The following is a 15,571-nucleotide window of genomic DNA, read 5'->3' as shown; positions in this document are numbered from 1 at the left end:
AAAAAAAAAAATGCTGTCCAATCTTACGAAGGACCTCTACCAATTCTATCTAGAGAGAAATCTATCCATCCGAGCGGAGTATCTTCCAGGCCCGGACAATCTAGTCGCAGATTGGTTTTCCCGACATTGGAGGGACATCAGAGACTGGCAATTATATCCCCTTTTGTTTCATCAAGTTCATTGTCTTCGCGGACCCCTCACACTAGACCTTTTCACGTCTCGGTTGAACCGCCAGATAGAGGCCTTTTTTAGCTGGCTCCCAGATTCCCCAATCCTGGGCAGTCGCTGCATTTCTAAACCCATGGCTAGAGACAGGGGTTTATGCGTTCCTGCCATTTTCCATGATCCAATGCACCCCTTTATCGGGTCAAAGCTCTAGTAGTAACGATAGTCCTTGTGACCCCTTTGTGGAGGGTCCAGACTTGGTTCCCAATTCTTGTAGAACTATCAGTGAATTACCCAATTTTATTGCCTCAATTCCCTGACATCATCAGGAACCCAGCACGGAACTGCCACCCGCTCGCCCTTCGGGAACGGCTCCAGTTTGTAGCTTGGACTGTTTCAGGGGATCTTGGAATGACTCTGGACTTTCGAAAATATCTCAGACTCTCCTATGGGATTCCTGGGCCCCAGGCACTAGTTGCGCTTACCTCTCTGCATGGCAGACATGGGTCAGCTGGTGTTTGGAGAGGGATATCGATCCCTTTTCAGCACCTCTTACAGCCATTCTAAATTTTCTATCTTGATCAAGGCAGATCCTGTAGGTCGATTATTGTGTTTCGATATGCTATTTCTGCGGTTCACAACTCTATTGACAATTCATCGATAGGGAAACACCCTTCTGTTTGTAGACTTTTACGGGGTATCTGCTTGGCTAGACCCCCTCATCCAAGATATTCCAATTTCTGGGATGTCCACCAGGTTTTCTCCTTTTTGGAATCTTGGCCTTCCAATGAGACTTTGTCGTTACACCAACTTTATGCCAAGTTGACATTACTTCTATGTTTAGTATCCTTCCGTAGGGTTTCCGATATTCGGGCGTTTGACTACCATGCTGTAGTTTTTCCACCCCTGAGGGAGTTAAATTTCATATCACCAGTCGCACAAAGATTAATTCCTCCCCAGGCTTCTATCCTTATTTTCCGAACAGACCATCCCTCTGCGTGGCGCGTTGTGTTCGGTATTATATAGATACCACAGCCACGCTGTGTTCTCCTACCCTTCTGGTTTCTTACATCAGACCGCACAAGCTGGTCTCCACTCCCACTGTTGCTCGTTGGATCCTTGTCCAAGCGGGATTGACCCTTCCTTTGGAGCACACTCGGTCAGAGGAGCAGCTGCATCCTCTGCCTTTCGTGCAGGCAGTTCCCTCTCAGACATCCTATCCTCTGCAGATTGGTCCAGAGAGTCAACATTTCGTACCTTCTATTTTAAACCTGACACATGCTGTACCTTCTATCATATAGGACAGTTAAAACAGCAAATATGAAGCCTCCTGTCTTGCCATAAAATTTTGGGATTATTCTAGCTCTAGTGAACAAATAATCTAAATTTTATTAATGACAGGAGGCGAATATTTCCACCCCCTTTTATAACGCTTATTCCCACCCTTTAAGGTAAGTTTTTAGTTAAGTTAAAGGTGTATATCTGTTCCAACGTTAAATCTACGCACCGTCTGCCATAGGTTTACACTCTTATATTATGTTCATAAATTTATCACTCCTTCACCAATATTTAATACAAAGTATGCCAAGGACTGCTGTTCACTCTATTCACTATATGTGTTTCAAAAACCTGTTTTTTCTCTTGTAAGAGAACCTATACTTTCACAGAATTCACGGTTTCCTTTTAGTGTGAAGACCTTTCTACGGTTCTTAAAAAGTGGAGTATGCAACTCAGTCTTGAATTTACAGGGTTGACCAAGTACAGGACCTTCAGTTTCATCCATTGTTCATGAAGTTATACTGTTTACATGGTTGATCTCGGCTACAGCAAGAAAGAGGAATTGGGAGGAGCTTAATGATATTATATGATATTGTTATACACTCTGATTGGTTAAACTTTTTTTACATCATTGTTAACTACTTCTTTGCTGCTGGGAGGTTCAGTAAAGAAAGATAAGGAAATGTTGGCCTCCTGTCGTTAATAAAATTTAGATTATTCGTTCACTAGAACTAGAATAATCCCTAATTAACAGGTGTTTGAAGGATCTTAGCTGGCATTTTCAGAGGCAAGAACGTCCAGTTTGTAATGTTTTTGATTATTATGTAATGAACTGCATGTTGCAGCAGGACAAATAAGTTCCAGAGTGGCTTATGGTTTTGGCTGCCCAGGATGTGGAAACAGCCCTAGTAGAACGTGCTTAAGGTTAAGAAGGAGGAGAGAGACCTTCAGACACATATGTCTACTGATTGTGATTTTTAGCAACCTGGCCAATAAACCCTTTATGTTGACCTTGGGAACAAAAACAAATGTTATGATATTTGACAGGAAGTGTATCTGTGAATGTAGATTTTTAAGCATCTGACAATTGTTCTTCATTTATAGAGAATTTGAAGCTATGTGCCAAAAAATAAATAAAAAAAAAACGATTCTCCAATATCATTGCGGCAGTGGGCTGGAAAACTATTCTTTAGGTCTGGAACCAGCTGGGTACACCACCAAAAAATAAAATGGAATGAATGTGCTAAAAAGTAAAAAAAAAAAAAAAAAAAAAATCCTGATTTTGAATTGGAGAGAGACATGACTCATTTTTTTTTTTTTTTTTTAAACTGGTAGCAGCTGAGTCACTATTCTTGGCCCTAAAGCAGACTTAGAATATACACAACGGCTTTAATTATATTTACGACATAAGTGCCCACAATTGTATTGCACAAGCTCTACGCACATTACTATTGTAGTGGAATGTAACACAACCTATATGTGTAGTCTACTTTCTAATAGTTTTTTCCAGCGCTCGTATGCACCATGCACTGATTTATTGCACCCGACAAGACTAATGGAAGGGAAAATAAGAGTGGACTTCTTGTAAATGACACCTAGCATGAGTTCCAGTAACACCACAATGTGAACCGACACCTGGTTTGGGTCATTGAGATTCAGCATGAACCCAAGAAGCAGCGCATGCGACCCCCCCCCACCTTGGCATGTAATAAAACAAAAAAGTGACAAAACGACAATCCAAAAAAATAAAGAAATGCACCTTATACACACACTTATATACAAGGATATTTATCAGTAGTAGGTAAATACAGCCTCCCTCAGATCGCTCCCAGCTAGCAATCAACTTGAACACAAGAATATACAAAAACACAACGAGGGAACCGGCTGGTAGTCTAAATAAAGATAAATAAAAATAAATATAGTGTAATACAGTTTTACAATGTTAACACTGCGCAATATGAAATGCACTCACAGGATCTTGGACAGTTCAGGCATATATGGTGCCACCCCTGATGATATGTGGGGCTGGGGGAATCCCCTGGACACTTCCACTCAAAATGCAGGACTCTGGGTGAAGGTATGAAAAAAGCGGCTTTAATTGGATAAAAGTATATAAAATAAATACAAATAGAGGTCCTACGCGTTTCGTCCCTTCTGTAAAGTATGGGACTTCCTCAGGGACCACAATATTAAAATAACAATCAGTGCAGCCTTAGGCTGCTTTTTTGATTGTACTGCACTGATTGTTATTTTAATATTGTGGTCCCTGAGGAAGTCCCATACTTTACAGAAGGGACGAAACGCGTATGACCTCTATTTGTATTTATTTTATATACTTTTATCCAATTAAAGCTGCTTTTTTCATACCTTCACCCGGAGTCCTGCATTTTGAATGGAAGTGTCCAGGGGATTCCCCCAGCCCCCCATATCATCAGGGGTGGCACCATATATGCCTGAACTGTCCAAGATCCTGTGAGTGCATTTCATATTGCGCAGTGTTAACATTGTAAAACTGTATTACACTATATATTTTTTTATTTATCTTTATTTAGACTACCAGCCGGTTCCCTCGTTGTGTTTTGTATATTCTTGTGTTCAAAACGACAATCCCACCTGCCTGCAGAAGGAACAGATAGGGTCTTGAGGGATACAAAAGAGGAGTGGTCGAAGGAGGTATTTAATCAATGCAATTAAAGTTTTAAGGTTCAAAGCGCTGCCAGTTCACCGAGACATGCGGAGACAAAACACACGTCTTTACTGTCACTATCCAAATGAAAAATAAGATACACACTGACAAAACATACAGACCACTTCAAAATATGAAGAACATAAAGAAATATGCACTAATCATTCAAAATATGCAGCACCATGCTGTGATTCCCCCACAACAAAGAATATAAATTTTAAATATACGGTTGTGTGCAATATTTATCCGCAACAAAAAGGTATATTTAAAGTAATTATCCCTAAACAATAAGTGCATATACACCAATATCTATTTATTATAGAATTCAACACACATTAAGGTGTAGAAAAAGAAACACCACTTGTTTAACTGCAAGAGTGATATTTATCTATTATTAAAGAAACATTCCAAGCACCATAACCACTAATTTGGGCTGTAGAGTTTATCGTGGCAAGTGTGTAAGTTTAACACCCAACCTGGATTCTGCTGGTGCTACTGAAGCCTCCCATACTGCTGAAAAGCGCTGCTGTAGTGATTATAGTGCTTGGAATATTCCTTTAACCCCTTAAGGACACATGACATGTGTGACATGTCATGATTCCCTTTTATTCCAGAAGTTCGGTCCTTAAGGGGTTAAACAGCATTTATACCATCATTCCCACTTTATACAAGTGATCGAATAACTAAACAGAATATATTTATTATTTAAAATGTCACTGACCACATCTGAAATTATAGTGAACACTACAACCCTTGTAAAAAAGGTAAAAGGTAAAAAGACCAAAAAAAACTTACCAATGCTCAGAGACTCTCGCTGGAAATCCTTAGTTAGATGGGAACGGCGCGTCATGCAATACACATATCGTTCTAGCACATACCAGCACATTTCATAATAAAATGGGTAGCGAAATTTTGTGGGAACCTAGGGAGCAAAAGTAATCGTTAGTATCTAAAAATAAAAAGCAAAACACCGATTTAGCTTGCTGGTCAAGTTGCAAGCAAGTTCAAAGTGTTTTTTTTTTTAGAATTTGGCAAACTTACCCTTGTCCTATCTTCAATGCTATATATACGCAGCTGCGTAGGGATGTTAAAACTGTGAAGAAAGTTGCCCCCGAACACAAGGGTATCCTGTGGTGTATACACAGCATGAATCCATCCTATAATCCATGATTAAAACAGTTGAAAATAATAAGTTTACAAATTTGAAACATTAAAATATGTTGCAACACAGCAAATATCAGTTTTATTTAGGAGAACTATTGTAGGAATTTTGTTTGAGGACTTAAAAACAAAAAAAGTTATACTTTTAATATCTTAATGTTATGATAAACAATTGTTTTATTATTACACACACCGTATATAAATATATAGATATTTAATTAATATTAAGAAAGTGTTGCCTACCGTTTCCACTACACCTTTTTGATAGCCATCTTTATACACCTTTGGTTAGATTGTCAGTTATGTGACCCTATGTCCTATTCTTATAATGTTAAACTGCCCTCTGCTTTTCAATATATCCTTACAGAAAATGCAAAATCGTGAGCAATTGTTCACACAACTGACATTACTACCATATTAACATTGTACCCCTCTCTACACTATTGTAGCTCCTACAATGATTTCATTTTGCTTGCATTGTCCATTGAAAACCTTCTTGACCCTGGGAGAGGACTCCCCAATTACACAGACGCTAAAGCACTGGAGCATACTGAGAAAGGAACCACAGATCTCGCCCAAGCCGAGCCCGCTAATCCCCATAACCCATAACCCACACCTGGGCGATGGACTCGCGCCGTCCGCCTGGCCGATAGACAGCCAGGATGGATACATACCCATACACATTGTGCTTAATAATACGGGAGTGAAACTGCTACCAGAAATAGCAGACGGAAGACCGGCCACGCTCCTACACTAATTCCATTACACCCAGTTGAAACACTACTACCATAACCTGCCACACAGGGCTAAAATCCACAGAGACCTTACGTGGTATGAGACGCAGTGCTCACAAGCACTGGAGGCAGACGGGAGAGTCTCGGCGATATACCAAACCCTAATCACAGGAAATAGAGCAAAAAACAACCGATACAAGCGCCAATGGGAAGAATGGACAACCAAATCCTTCACGGACGACCAATGGGAAAAAATCTTGATACTGCAACACAAGAGCTCATCTAGCTCCCACTTCCAGGAGGTAAACTACAAGTTGCTAGCGCATTGGTATCGCACACCATCCTTACTCAGCCGATACATCCCGACTATCCCAAACACTTGCTGGAGATGCAACGAGGGCTCTGGCTCAATACGGCACATCTGGTGGGACTGCACAAAAATTCAGCCATACTGGAGGAGCATAGAACATGAAATACAAGACATACTAGATGACCCCCGACACCTAACAATGGAAGCAGCCCTCTTACATCACACGGAGCAACCCCTTTCTACCTATAAAAAAAAAAAAAAAAAAAAAAAAAAAAATCGACCAGGAGGCATCTGCTGAATGCAGCGAAATCCCTGATCCCACTGCATTGGAAGAAAGAGGATCCACCCACAACGGAACAATGGAAACGCAAAGTGGAAGAAATACATACTGCAGAAGCCAAGATAGCAGACCTGTTGGGAAGAGGAGAACGGCACACGGAAATCTGGAGACCGTGGCTATTATATATAGTGTAGGAGACGAGGCGCAAGTAGACCCGGGGGGGGGGGACCCGGGCGCGCCAGGAGGGAGACCCGCACACCTCAGCCTCACTGCCCCCCCACCCCAACCGACCCTACATGTCCTTCCCCCCCCCACCGACCCAACCAGAGACAACACACAAAAACAAACACGATCCAGAGCAAGACACAAGTAGGGACGACACCCTTGATACCGCTGTGGAGCTGGAGACGAGCGAAACCCACAATATCGCTGGGGCTCAGGAGGTGACACGTGGGGTTAAATGATACACAAAAGGGGAATTCACCCAGAAATGTGGAGAGCCGCCGCAGACAAAGGAGGACACAAAGCAATAACACAACAGGGGAAACTTGGGACACCACAACTGACATGGCCCCACGATACGCCAACACCACATGTATAGATAGAGGTACAGATACCCACTGACACACACTGACCGACACAGGAAATAAAGCCAGGAGTCAACCACACCAACACTAGATTGAACAAACAAAAGGTTCCGACCATCTCCACGAGCAAGGAACCCACACAGGCAAACACACAACAACTAGAAAAGGCCACACACGCGACCACTGCATACTACCCGAACAATGACCACCACGTTCAAAAAAAAAAAAATAAAAAAAAAAAAAGCCTACCATATGACAGGATCCCGAGACACAAAACACACATGGGGAAGACTCCAATAAATACAGGAACCCAGGGGACTTGGGGGACAGAGTCTCCCAGGTTATAACCAGATAATCCTACCTACCCTAACAGAAGGTGCACAACACCCTGAGCACAGGTACACAAATCAGATAAGGGGAATTGCAGCGGAAAGGAAAATGTGAAGAGAGGAAGCTGGCAAACGTACTGAAACACGACCTACTGAAAACGAGGCCTGCGAGCCCGTAGGAATATGATGTCAAGTTAGATGCATTGATATATAACATTACCCATGAGACCTGCGTGTCTCCTCACCAACTTTGCATGCTTATACACATCTGCATTTTCGTCAATAAAAAACATATTTACAATCTAAGAAAAAAAAAAAAGAAAACCGTCTTGACTACAAAGCAAACCTACTCTTTCATTAGATACTAATTATTATTATTATTTTATTATTTATATAGCGCCAACAAATTCCGTAGCGCTGTACAATGGGTGGACTAACAGCCACATAATTGAGATCAGACCACTGGACGTACAGGAACAGAGGGGGTTGAGGGCCCTGCTCGATGAGCTTACATGCTAGAGGGAGTGGGGAATAGTGACACAAAGGGTTAAAAAGTAGGGGAATTAAACAGTTTGTTAGAGAAGGGTTTATTGAGTGATTGGTATGTCATTTTTGACAGTTGCAGGAAAGGAGTCATTGGGTCGGGGATGAAAAACCTGCTGACAGTGTAATTGATACGCTTTAATGAAGAAGTGTCTACTCATCCAGGTTCTCCATACATGTGCATTAGCACACTTGGCTTGTGTACTTTCTGAGGCAATTCTGCTAAGTGGAGGATTTTATGTGGCTTAGGGAGGAGGATTAAGAGGGGCTTAGTTTTGAAATTTATCCTGTACTTCCCACCTGCCTTTCCTGATGGAGACGTTAGACAACCCTGTTGTAGAGCACTGTCTCTAATCTGGGGGGTGATCAATCACGCTTTCCCATGTCTTCAAATAATGCTATCATACTCATAAGGAATACTAAACTCCTAAGTGAATTTTAAAGTTTGGAAATTTACTTAGGTTTTATATATAAAAGGAAATGATGTGTGTATAACTCAATGTAAATTTCAACCAGTGTCTCTATACACATACATATAGTATATTTTAGGGTGTTATCAAAGAGCCTTGCTGTATATTATTGTGTAATAAATACATAGTTAACAGTTCTTCAGTGCATTTTCTGGCCTGCTCTTGCATGGGTGTGCTTATCCTTCGTTCTCTTCTGTCAGAAGCAGCACTTATCTGCAAAGACCATGCACAATTTAAGAACTAGTGTACATTCATTAACCCCGATAGCTCAAAAATGCAGTCTAGGAAATTTCAGACCTTTAAAAGGACCACTATAGGCACCCAGATCACTTCAGCGGTCTGAGTGCTAGGTTGCCCTAGTTGTAACCCTGCAGCTGAAAACATAGCAGTTTCAGAGAAACTGCTATGTTTAAACTGCAGGGTTAATAAAGCCGCTTCCCCAATTTACTAGGAGTAAATCACACTTATTTGACGATGAACGTCCTCACGGAGTCCAGCGCCAAAAAAGATCCCCATAGGAAATGAGAAATGCTTTCCTATGGGCGGGTTTGAATGCGCGCCTCTGGCTGCGCATTCGGCTCCACTTGGGAGCTGTTGTCGATAGAGGAGGAGAGGTCACCAGCGCTATGGGAGCCCAGCAGTTTTACTCACCTGGTTCCAGCGCCAGGAGCCTCGTGAAGCCGCGCCCCCTATTTCGTCAAAATGACGAAATAGGCGGGCGCGAGCAATCAGACGCTTCCATTTGGAAGCGTCATTGCTCCCTTGTGCGCATGCGCGGCTTTGCCGCACATACTTCAGAGGGCGGCATTCATGCCACCCTCTGAAGTCCTGAGCGCACTACGCGCATGCGCGCGGTCGCGAGCTGAGCTGACTAACAGCTCAGCTCGCGGTCTTTGCCCACCCCCTCTCCTCTCTGACAGGCTGGAGAGAGAAGGCGCGCACACATCAGACGTATTTTCAAACGTCTGACGTGCACAGGGCCTTTTTAGGGCCCTGCATGATAGGAAGTCCCTCTAATGGCCGTCTGAGTGACGGCCACTGGAGGTATTCCTATCAATCAATGTAAACACTGTATTTTCTCTGAAAATACAGTGTTTACATTAGATTGCCTGCAGGGAGCTATAGATCTCACATGAACAAATACATTAAGCTGTAGTTGTTCAGGTGACTATAGTGTCCCTTTAAGGTAAGCAAATAAATGGTTGATTAACGCTATAGAGTTCCTTTAATAACCGTGAATTCTCTAGTCACACTCCTGCCTATACTCGAGAGTCTATTATTCCTATTTGCAAGCAAATAAAGCCCTTCAATTACTATTTTTTTATTCTCTCACATTTACACTAATATTTTGCTTTAATAATTTAAAGGGGCATTCTACTGTCAAATGAAATGTTTAGTAGATATACCCCCATTGAAAACATGTGTACATTCAAAACAAACAAAAAACATATTTTCAATGAGGGACCCAGTGTATTAAATTGGGGGAGGTAGTGGGCAGTGTGTTAAACTAGGGGAAGGGTAGTGTATTAAATTGGGAGAGAGAGGGGGCAGTGTATTAAATTAGAATGGTGTGAGTGGGAGCAGTGTAATCAATTAGAGTGGAGGGAGATGGGGCAGTGCATTAGTTTGGGTGGTGGAGGCAGTGTATTAGAGTGGAGGGAGGGGGGGGGCAGTGTGTAAGAGTGGAGGGAGGGGCAGTGTATTAGATTTGTGAGCAGTGTATTAGATCGGGGTGGAGGGGGCAGTGTATTAGATTGGGTCTACATGGTGGAGCTGAACGTTCCCCATGGAGATGCTGATTGGCCACACAGCCTTTTGCCACACATGCACAATAGCCTCTTAATGCTTGATCTTAGCCAAAGTGAAGAACACACTCATAGGACTTCAAAATCAACAAGATAACGTAATTTGGTTTTTTACAGCTGTACAACAGCATACATTCACCATTTCAGTCACATTACCAAACGTTCCTTAATATGTCAAGGTAGTTGGACTGAAACATTGATTATATGCAAATGCAGGTTTCCTTAAAATAAATTCGCTCTTTTGTTTACTTTGAAGCCCTACGAGCGCGAGGACGTCAGTGTCAGTTGGGTAACTTTTTTATACAGTACTTTTTAAAATAAGCCTACGTTTCTATGAAAACTGAAGTTTTTGTATTTTTGGCGGCCCACATAAACTTAAACCTTGTTTGTTTGGCCAATGTTAGCCTTTGTGTTTGACATGCTTGGTGTAGAGAAGCCTTTGCTGTGCGGGTCTACCCCTCCCAAACTTTTAGAAAAAAAAAAAAATGAAAACAATAACATAACTCTGTTTCAGTGCCAAGGCCAAGTTCTCCCTCCACCCTGCTCTTCCTCTGAAGCGATGTAGAGGGAGAACAGGCCATGTCACCATTGGATGCCAGTCATAAGCATGCTGTACATGCTTAAATCAGATGTCCAATACGCACAATTAAATTTAGCCACCCTCCCAAGCTGGCTAATGACACCTCATTTAGATTGAAAGTAGGGTTAGGCGAGTTTTTTTCCCCCCTTCCCTTAAAAGGAAGGTTTTCTCAATTTCAAGTTTAAGAGAAGTTGGTAAGACACTAAAACGGAAAGAGGGGCTGAAAATATGTGTTAGAGGGGGTACACAACAAAGGAGAAGAGATTGGAAAGAGTTGAGGGGAAATGAGATCAATGTGCAGGCGGTGAAGTGAGAATAAAGAAGACGAGTAAAATAATTGCGGAGTTGATGAAAAGAATTGAAGTTGAATTGATGAGGTGCAGGAGAGGTAGATTTCCCAAATTAATCAATTAGTCTCTTCAATAAAGTAATATCATTTCTGGCTGTGATGTTGGTTATGGAAGGGCTTGAAGCACTGTGGAGTTGATGGTGTTGATTAAAGCATTTGGGTAATGAGAATAAGTGTTAATGAGAGAGGTAATTACACTTGCTTGGAAAATGAGAAGGTGGTGCTATGGGGACATGATATGGTAATAAACAGCTGTATACACACTTCTAGGAGGTAGCAGTGAGTCTAGTGTGCAAGGGTCGAAACCACAACCTCATGGAGCAGGGTTTGAATAGCTACACGAGGAGATTGCTTCAGAGTACAAATAAAAGTTAATAAAAAGGTGAAAGTGGAGATTGTAGAGCAGAGGTGAAATGCTGCGCAAGATTACAGACTAAAAAAAATGTAATTACAGGAACTAGTTTTGTACCAGGTGGTGGCTGCTCAGGACACTTAAAATTACAATATGTCAATGTAGTCATACTTGTAAATCTCACCTATCCACAAATTGATATCACTGACATGTTTACAATGAAATAGTTCATAAAAAATAAAAACATGTGATCTATACCATGAAAAAAATAAAAATCTAGTGCTCATATTTGGGTCAAACACTTACCAATATGGCTTCCTGACAAGAAAGGATATCAGATAATGTGTTTCTTAATAGCAAAACAAAAAGTATATATACAACACACGTGCTCCCCAATGGTTAAAAATATATAAAATAAATTTACCAACTGTAGAATTGTAAGAAGAACCTTCTAATCTTCTTAATATTAGTATAAAAAATACAATCTACAAACAGAAATGGACATGGAAAAACATAGTGTAATATGTTAAAACACCAGAAAGTGCGCTAATTCAAATTGCACTCGCAGAATAAAAGTGCAATGTAGGCATATAGCGATCTTGAAGACTTGACGGGTATCTGTAATCTTCTTTAAAACAGAATAAGAGAAAGTGAGCTTATGCGGTTTCCAGATACCGCTACTCACGCAAGCCGGTATGGCAAATAGCCAAATGCAGGGAGATGTCTCCAGCACTGCTGACCCGGTCCGAGTGTGGGCAAGGTATTCCAGCGACTTGATGCTAGTGTGTCTGCCCTCTCTGCTCCTTGATTGGGGAACAGCTAAAATAAGTAACAAACTCCCAATGGAAAGTTTGCAGGATTCAAGCTCCGCCCACAGCGTGACGCTAGTGCTTGCGTGAGTAGCAGTATCTGGAAACCGCATAAGCTCACTTTCTCTTATTCTGTTTTAAAGAAGATTACAGATACCCGTCAAGTCTTCAAGATCGCTATATGCCTACATTGCACTTTTATTCTGTGAGTGCAATTTGAATTAGCGCACTTTCTGGTGTTTTAACATATTACACTATGTTTTTCCATGTCCGTTTCTGTTTGTAGATTGTATTCTTTATACTAATGTGTTTCTTAATGTATGCTGCAGGGATAAATCTCCATGACTAGCCTCACTAACCTCTTTGATAACACCCTAAAGTATACTATATGTATGTGTATAGAGACACTAGTTGAAATTTACATGGAGTTATACACACATGATTTCCCTTTGCATATGAACACTTTACATGTGCTAAAAGAAAAAACTTAAATAGAAAGAGCCCACACATACCTGAAGGGATTACAAACGTGTAACCCTGTTTCAGTTCAATACGTTGACATTCGGTTACTTTGTCTCCCAAGAAGATATCACCTTGCTTCCCGGACAACAGCCAGTTCTCATACATCTCCAAATTCTGGTCTGTTGGTGGTATTAACCAGAATACCTAGGGTAAAAAGAGAAATAAAAGATGGAAATAAGGCACTTCGTAAATATCTGTTCAGATCATAAAAATTGCAAAAGGAAAAGCTATCACAATCCAAGCTATCAGAGCCGTGTGGTTTCTAAAATGGCACTAGTGACATTAAACCATTTACATAATCAGATGCAGGCTTAGCTGGTAATATCAAAAGTAGTGAGTGTTACGCAATTTCTTAGAAAGGAACATTTTAAAACTGGACAATTTTAAGTCATAGTTGGCTGCAGTTAGACAAAGGTCAATTATTTTGGCTCAAAGTTAGGCAAACTTTGTGGTTGATCATTTTCTACCTTAGGAAAACTGTGGTCCTCCTAACTGCTCTAGTACTACCTTCAAAATGATACATCGATTCCTGATAACAACCAATCCCATACATGAAACAATCCTGGCAAATAACACTAGTGTATTTCACCATCACATTTTCTCATTCTCCTGTTTTTTCAGTGAGGACAATGACAGTAAGTTAGCCTCATTGCACAAGGTAGATAAAGCTTAACTGGAAATGATGTCTACTTGAAGCCTGCATCATTGAACTTTGCTTCAAGGGACACTATAGTCACCAGAACAACTACAACTTAATGTAGTTCTTCTAGTGAGTAGAATCATTATATACAGGCATTATCATGCAAACACTGCCTTTTCAGAGAAAAGGCAGAGTTAACATTGCCCCTAGGGACACCACCAAGTGGCAACACCTTAGATGGCCACTGGAGGGGCTTCCTGGCACAGTGCTGCACAGTAGGCAGCTCTGCCGTTCAGCGTACCCAATTTTCCTCATAGAGACGCATGGATTCAATTTATCTCTATGAGGAGGTGCTGAATGGCCAAAATGGCATTTGGCCCGCCCCCTTGCCGATTTTAGCCAATCCAATGCTTTCCCCGATGGGAAAGCATTGGATTAGCTAAAAACGGGCAATTCTGATGTTGTCACCAAGGGGGCGGAGCCAGCAGACCCGCGTGGCGCTGGAAATAAGGCGAGTTTTATACATTTTTAAGGGGGCAAGCCACCTAAATGGTGGGTTTTGCACTACAGGGTCAGGAATACATGTTTGTGTTCCTGACCCTATAGAGTTCATTTAACAACATTGTTTCACTTCACAGTATATTTCTTGATCAGCCAGTGCTTTAAGACTGACACATAGGGTTAAAAGTATTTCAAGCAAATTTGTTAATTTCTATATGGATTAAAATGCAAAAACTAAGTTCAGAAGTTATTTTCAGATGAAGCGCATATGGATTACAAAATGAGTGAAATCCCAAATTTATGGACTCATTTGGAAAAGAAAGCTTAAAAGAACAGGATATAAAAGGATCACCAAATGATTTTGATGAAAATAATTCAAGGTCAATGTATATTAACTAACCAATATTTGTTATAGGGGAATAAAGCATTACAAGCTGAATGATACAATGCTTTAAATTGCAAACATACACCCTAATTAGAGATTTAAAAACATGTCTTTATATAACTACCAGTGAAATTGAAAATGCAATAGGACAGGATAAAAGTAATTCAGTTTACTACACATCAAAATTCACTTGGTAAATCTGATAACAGAGAGAGGGAACAAAAAAGTGGAAAAAAATAAATAAAAAAGGTTAGAAAAAAAAAGAAGGGGAAAAAGGGGGGGGGGGGGAGAAGGGGATTAACTAGCAAGCAAGGCAATTTTTAAAAGAAAACAATGTTTTCTGAAGTGGTGGTAGGACAGCTTCCAGTGATTGGGAAACACTAATATCTTTACCATTGCCCAATTCAGTAATGACAACCTCTACAAATGCCTCAGTGAGGATGTTGAAACCCAAAGAAATGTTCATGTTGCTGAAACAATAACTAGAAAAAAAAACTAAAAAAAAAAACACAACACACGCTGTAAAATTTCAGATTTAAAAATTAAAAGGAACCAAAGAGCTTAGCATGAGGTAGATGTGGAAGAAGACAACATAACGTAATCAATAATATAACATGGAAAGTAAAGGGGTCCAATGGATCAGCAATTTAAGAGTGTATAATATTTCACATTACTGTTAGAGAAACAGAGAGGGTTCTTAAAAGAGGGTTACAACCTTTACTTAATTTTAGTTTATTTAAAACTGTAATTTGTTTAAACCTTTTTGTGAGGAATTTGACCTTTAAAGATTTATGATGAAGGAGGGGATATTTATCAAACATGATTTATATCTGGTAAATCAAGCATATGACATATTATATCTGATGTGCTAATACAAAGAGCAGTGTAAGCAATGATAAACATATTTTAGACCAAGTGCATTCCCCATCCCAAATTAATTTGGAGTTTGAGAATCTAAGTATCTAACATCCTGGCAATTACCGTATTCATTCGGAAAATGTAGTTGTATCTTATTCTATACGTGTGTAAAGTGCAATAATCCAAAAAGACAACCTGCTTGATGTATTTTGTGCAATTAATGGGCT

At 40.6% G+C, this 15,571-nt stretch overlaps 1 protein-coding gene across 2 annotated transcripts in view; it reads right to left on the bottom strand.

Annotated features, from left to right (window-relative positions):
* The window catches only part of KDM2A (lysine demethylase 2A), a 123,266-nt gene that overhangs the window by 61,376 nt on the left and 46,319 nt on the right, over positions 1-15,571 (bottom strand). For both annotated transcript variants that reach the window (XM_063434978.1, XM_063434977.1), the window contains exons 9-11: positions 12,951-13,104; positions 5,171-5,286; positions 4,925-5,051 (exon numbers count right to left, since the gene is read on the bottom strand). In XM_063434978.1, coding sequence (XP_063291048.1) covers positions 4,925-5,051; positions 5,171-5,286; positions 12,951-13,104 — 397 coding nt within the window. The remainder of the gene's footprint in view (positions 1-4,924; positions 5,052-5,170; positions 5,287-12,950; positions 13,105-15,571) is intronic.

The sequence above is a fragment of the Pelobates fuscus genome, chromosome 10 (assembly GCF_036172605.1).
Source record: "Pelobates fuscus isolate aPelFus1 chromosome 10, aPelFus1.pri, whole genome shotgun sequence".
Taxonomy (NCBI): domain Eukaryota; kingdom Metazoa; phylum Chordata; class Amphibia; order Anura; family Pelobatidae; genus Pelobates; species Pelobates fuscus.
This window is presented reverse-complemented; position numbering and strand designations above follow the sequence as displayed.